General features: G+C 30.9%; 1 protein-coding gene across 1 annotated transcript in view; it reads right to left on the reverse strand.

Moving 5' to 3' along the window:
* The window catches only part of LOC106462292 (liprin-alpha-1-like), a gene marked incomplete at its 3' end in the record, with an annotated part of 50,889 nt that extends 46,450 nt beyond the window's left edge, over window positions 1-4,439 (reverse strand). The window contains exons 1-4 of the mRNA XM_022389496.1: window positions 4,280-4,439; window positions 3,723-3,797; window positions 1,729-1,824; window positions 131-349 (exon numbers count right to left, since the gene is read on the reverse strand). Coding sequence (XP_022245204.1) covers window positions 131-349; window positions 1,729-1,824; window positions 3,723-3,797; window positions 4,280-4,390 — 501 coding nt within the window. The remainder of the gene's footprint in view (window positions 1-130; window positions 350-1,728; window positions 1,825-3,722; window positions 3,798-4,279) is intronic.
* Window positions 4,440-6,000: the final 1,561 nt, after the last annotated feature.

A 6,000-nucleotide genomic window follows, 5' to 3' on the forward strand; every position in this document is an offset into this window, starting at 1 on the left:
TATTTAAAATTACTAGCCTATGCCTCTAATTACTTCCAAAGTTTATTCTTTTTAAGCATAGTAATACCTTTTTAAATGCTGATATAGTTGATTAACTAAGGTAATACGCACACAGATAAATAATCCTTACCTCTTTTAGGTCTTGAGATAGTCTGGAATTTTCCTCTTGTAACCTTACTAGATCTCTCTTTGATATAACAACAGCCTCTTCATATTCCCTGAGTTTACCTCCGAGTTCTGCTAATCTGCCTCTTGCTAGGCTTAGTTCTGTGTTCTGCTTTTCTATTGTATGTTGCAATTCCACCACTTTTGCTGCTTCTGCTGCCACCTCTGCTGATCCATTTGATACCTAATAGAAAAATAATGATTAACACTGAAATACTGCAGTTCAAAGGTTCAAATTCAGAAACAATTTTATAAACTTAGCTTGATATAATTACCATTTTCACTTTGCATTTATGAAAACTTACTCAAACTTCACTGCATGTAATATTAAAGTAGTTTTGAAGCTTCATTACATTATTACAAATCTGGTCATACTCTATCTGATGACCATGCATCTTGACAATAGCTGTGCGGCATAGTTTCTCTTTCAAAATACTCCACTGCAAAGCTGTTGTGTCCAAAGCTCATTGATCCTCCCTGAGTCTATCCATAATCCATTTAGTGTACAATCAAAACAGTTTTTCAGTACTCACTTTAACAATCTTATCATATCTTCAAATGGAATAAAATAAATACCCATTTCACTCTCCAGTTTCTTTTCTAGATGGACACTCTTCTCAATTACATTGCATACTTCCACCTAGGACACGTGGATGGCTTTTATTACTGACCTTTGTGTTTATAGAATCTCACCAGTTACAAAACACCGACTGGAGTACAACTTGTTGCATTTATCTTTCCAGATGGTCCTGGGTCCCCACACTGATCCATATTATTTTGTTTTTGACTGCCTTTAAGTACAAGAGACAGCCTGTCTTGGAAATTCTAAGTCCCCAACCTGAATACATTTTTATGATCTCAGTGTATGAATAAGTTGCACTGAGAAGGGCTGTTAGATAACCCTACCCAAAATCAATCAATTTTTATTGGCATCACATTACATGCAAAATGCCAAACAATGTCAAAATGCATTTCAGATAAATTTGGTTCCACAGAGACTTTATATTAGATATGGTTATCAAAATATTTTGCAGCTTGTTAAACAGCAACTTTAAAATCATTGCAATATATACTACTCAACACTGTTTATTATAAAAGTTTTATAACCAGTTCAAATAATTATAAATTGTTTATCAGCAAACAAAACATTTGATATCGGCATAAAAGATCAATAGATATTCACTACAAGAAACCACTGAATTCTTAACTAATTATTCCTTGAATTCAATATCATCTATCACATTTTCTAAGCAATATTTGACAAGCTACATATATATAATTTTTTTCCCCTAGAAGTCTCTACGTTGATTAATAGCAGATAAATTAATTTAAAATACATTTTTCAGGTGTTCTATTTTATAGTTTTATTAAGTAAAAATTTGCTGGAGTAGTGTAATTTAAGAAATGTGAGTCAAATTGCTGTATTAAAGTAGAAATTGTTTGAATCAACCTCAAAATGATACATATGCATCTTAGCTAGTTCAGTTGTTTCTTATAGCAATAAATAAATTTTTCAATAAGCATTTCTAGCCGATTGTTATAATTATTCTTATGTAAACATACTTTTAATATTTGTGAAGCACCATTTGGTTCTTCTTCTCCATTTTTCTTCTCTCCCTGAAACTCTCCCAAGATGAACTTGTGTTTATATTGGACCAACTGGTAAAAACAAAACAAAAGAGGAGGTATAATGAATTACAACATTCAGTTTCAAGTGCATTTTTAACTTGTTAAAAGAAAGTTACTCGAGATATTTAAAAGGATAACACACACATTAGACCAACACAATATTTTTAACTTCCTTAAAACATACTTTTTATCATACTGAGTTCTCAAGATAAGCTACTTCTAAATTCAACAAAATGAGCTGTTATAAAACCTAAAGGACATGTTTTATCTCCTATGTTTCAGTCTAGTAATAAAAACCGTGAAAACATACAACAGCGTAGTATGACAGCTATTTGAACATAAGAATAAAAATCTCAACTACTTAAAAGTATTTTAGAAAGTTAATATTATGTAATATTGGAATGTAATCTCATTTAAACTGTTCGAGATTTACAGTCTGGCTAGTGGCATGCACAAAAACTTTCCCAGCAGCAACTAGAAGTAATAACTCCTTTCTGTGCAGACATTGTTTTTATGCTATTTTTGCAGCTGATTTCTAATCGTCAATGTTTTTTTGTTTTGTTTTTATAAACACAAGTGATTTAATGATACTTAAAAATAGTTGAGAAATTAAAATAGATAAAAATATGACAATATTGTTACTCTACTCAGCAAAATTTCAATTTTATCAGTAAAAAAGATTCAAGAATATCTGTTTTTTGAACTCTTATATCTATTGGGCTAACTGGAACTTCTAATGAAGCTATACTACCAACTAAACCTTAGGTTTAGAGTTAAAACATGAAAGGCTTTGACAGCTCACTCTGCATATACAAACTATGTTAATAATGCTAATTGGTGAGACATGATAAAGTAACATGATGTAATAATAATAATAATTATGTTGAACCATAGGAAAATCACTATTTTCAAATGTTAATTAGATTACTACTTTATAGTTATTCTGTCCTTAATAATAAAACATTACCATTAAAACTCTGATATATTCATTAAGTAACTACTTCATAGTTATTCATATCCTGTCCTTAATAATAAAATATCACCATTAAAACTCTGATATTTTCATTAAGTAACTACTTTATAGTTATTCAAATCCTGCCCTTAATAATAAAACATCACCATTAAAACTCTGATATATTCATTAAGTAACTACTTTATAGTTATTCATATCCTGTCCTTAATAACAATAATAAAACATCACCATTAAAACTTTCATTAAGTAACTACTTCATAGTTATTTATACACTGCTAGTTAAAGTAAACTCTGCATTATATAATTAAACATCACCAATAACACTTTATTATGTTGATGAAGCTACTACTCTACAGTTGTCCATACAAAGAAAAACACTTATGCCATGTGGTTTTGAGCCTTCACCTATGCAGAAACATTTGTCCTTTGCAAGACACTTTTGAATATTCTCAAAGCTTTTAATTACGCTTCTTTGATTTTGGAAAAAAAAATCCTTTCTCTATTAGTAATTCAGGTTATTTGTTTGTGTCCACCGTGGGAAATTGAACCCCAGATTTTAGCATTGTAAGTCTATAGACTAACCACTGTCCCACCGAGGGACAAACAATTAGGTGAAATTCTTCTAGTAATAATCATAGTCAACTATTGGAAGTGGCCATCTTTTTCCAATGTTCGTTGCATTAGCTGCAATGGTGGATAAAGAGTTATCTAGAAATTATGTTTTACGCAATAGGGGCATGGCTACTGATGTTATGAAATTCTGAGACTATTTTAATAGCTCCATATCCCAGCACATGACATTTACTTGTTTAACAGTAGATAACACTAAATGAAGCATGAAACAGCAAGGGAGCATTTCAAGACAACCTCCTTAATGCCTAAAAAAAAACAATATTTTCTTCAACATTGTACCTTTTTCTTTGATCACTAAACTTCCAAGTGATTCTCAACCTACCTCTTCATTGGCTTTTGCTAATTCCTCTTCTAGTGTCACTGCTCTTTCTAGTGCCACTCGTAATTTTTCACGTACCTAGAACATTAAAGCCTCAGAATCAGTTTATAAATATTTTAATATAACATCCAAAAAATTGTCTTTTAAATTCCATTTCATAACTCCTGAAAATAAACGTAAAATAATAAACTATTTGTTTCATGCATAAAGAATAGGACATATACATCAAAGCATAATATTGTTTCAGGAAAAATTCATAAAAAATAAAGGAAGATGAATGATGTGCAATGAAGAAACAAATTAAACTAAGGACTTTGATAAAAGAATCACTGCAGTTGATTCAAAACACTAATTTCAAATGCCTTTAAAAACAAATTATTACAAAAATTTTTTTTTTATCCAGATTGATATAGCACTACATGATAGCTCCTTGTGAGAATATACATGTATTCCATAAAATATATCAAAAAACTCAACAATTCTTGGGTAGAAAAATCTTGATTTTGTATCAGAAATGTTATACTAAAAGTAGGGGTTTAAATTCACAAGTTTACTCTCACTTTTTCATCCAATGCTTTGTGATGTTCAAAGAGGGACTTCAAAGCTTTTAGAACTTCTACCTCTGAGGATACACCAGCTGGGGACTGGGCTTGTCTCTTTAGGACTGTCATTCTCAGCGATCTCTCATGACGAGAAACAAGACACTCCAGATGTTCAAGAAGAAGCTAATGCACAAATGAAATGTTCAAACAGTTATACCTCAAAACTAAACATTTAAAACTAAATCACTATCTTTTGTTTGCATTAGCTATAACTGTATACTTAACAACTGCTTTGTCTAAAAATCATTTCTTAAAAATGCTACTGAATAATTTTCTAAATAAAACGTGAAAGACATTTTTGAAACAGTAAACATAACTACAACATCCTTTTTAATTACTTGATGTAAGTGAAATTAGTCAATCTAGTATACAGGGATAGATTAAGGTTGTTCAAGATGAATGTTTTTAGTCGAAAGATGTATGAAATGTACAAAGACCAACACAAAAAGACTTATAACTTGAAACTCTTAAAAGTAAAATGATACAAAATTTTAAACGTAAAGGAAAGGGGATGAGGCAAAGAGCAAATAATAGCTCATAAAACACAGATTGGACCAAAAGCAAACTGATAAATACATAGTAAGTGAAGGTGAAAATTTGTTACAAGACATTCTGCAAGAGGTAAATTTCAAGCATTGAGCTACATTATTTAATATGATCTGGTGGTTGTGTAAAAAGAAATTTAGAGAGGAAAAAAAGGCCCTCTGATGCTGTTTACATGATGAGCTCTATGAGAAAAAAGACTGAGTTATAATGATAAGAAACTAACTGACAAATCACGAGAAAATTAGCTTCAGACAAATGATGATAAACTATGAGAGTGAACATCTATATCAAACCCTTGGAAGAAGAATGACGCTGGAATAGAACCCGGATGGACTTGTGTCATTTAAGATAATTAATCCAATTAATCTCAATTAGAGCTGCGATCCTGATTGTCTGAACAAAAAAAGATTAGTCTGTGAAGCACCATCCACTTGACTGAATAGTGGAGTTGGAGTATTCATATGATACCAGCAGTGACTCTTATATAAACAATCACAAGAAGAAAGTACAAACTGGAAGTAACAGAAGAACTGACAATACTGAAATATCAGAAGTGAGCTGAATTTTCCTTCTCAAGTAAGCCAATAGTCAGGGAAGGCATGTTTGTCTGAGACAAAATCTAAATGATTCCAATTTTACTTGGTACAGGATTTACAAGCTGAAAAATGAAAAAAAAAAAACTGTTATCATGTAGTCTAATTGTAAAACTCATTGTAATGGAGAAAGTACAGTTGAAAAACTAGCTAGTTCACAGGAAAGCTAGAAATACACTATGATTAAAAAAAAACTACACGGAAACTGTTAGCAGAATAAAGAATAAAAATCACTGCCACTTAGTTCATGTGAACATTTGGCATCTACTCTCCACTGGTTGAATAATTACCTGAGGTTTACATAAACTGAAGAAAGACTGAGTGTTCTAGCTTTAATACATAATCATTATGCCACTGCTATCAATACTGAAATTGTATGCAAGTTATTTATGGAAAAGCGCCTCATATGAATGGAGCATGCTAACATGCTATTTCAGTAGTGCATACATGTACATATATGATAGCCAATGATTGAAATAAATAGCTAATATACCATTGTCGTACAGAGTTGTTTAAATTAGTAATATAATTTAACAGTTA

The sequence above is a fragment of the Limulus polyphemus genome, unplaced genomic scaffold (assembly GCF_000517525.1).
Source record: "Limulus polyphemus unplaced genomic scaffold, Limulus_polyphemus-2.1.2 Scaffold1135, whole genome shotgun sequence".
Taxonomy (NCBI): domain Eukaryota; kingdom Metazoa; phylum Arthropoda; class Merostomata; order Xiphosura; family Limulidae; genus Limulus; species Limulus polyphemus.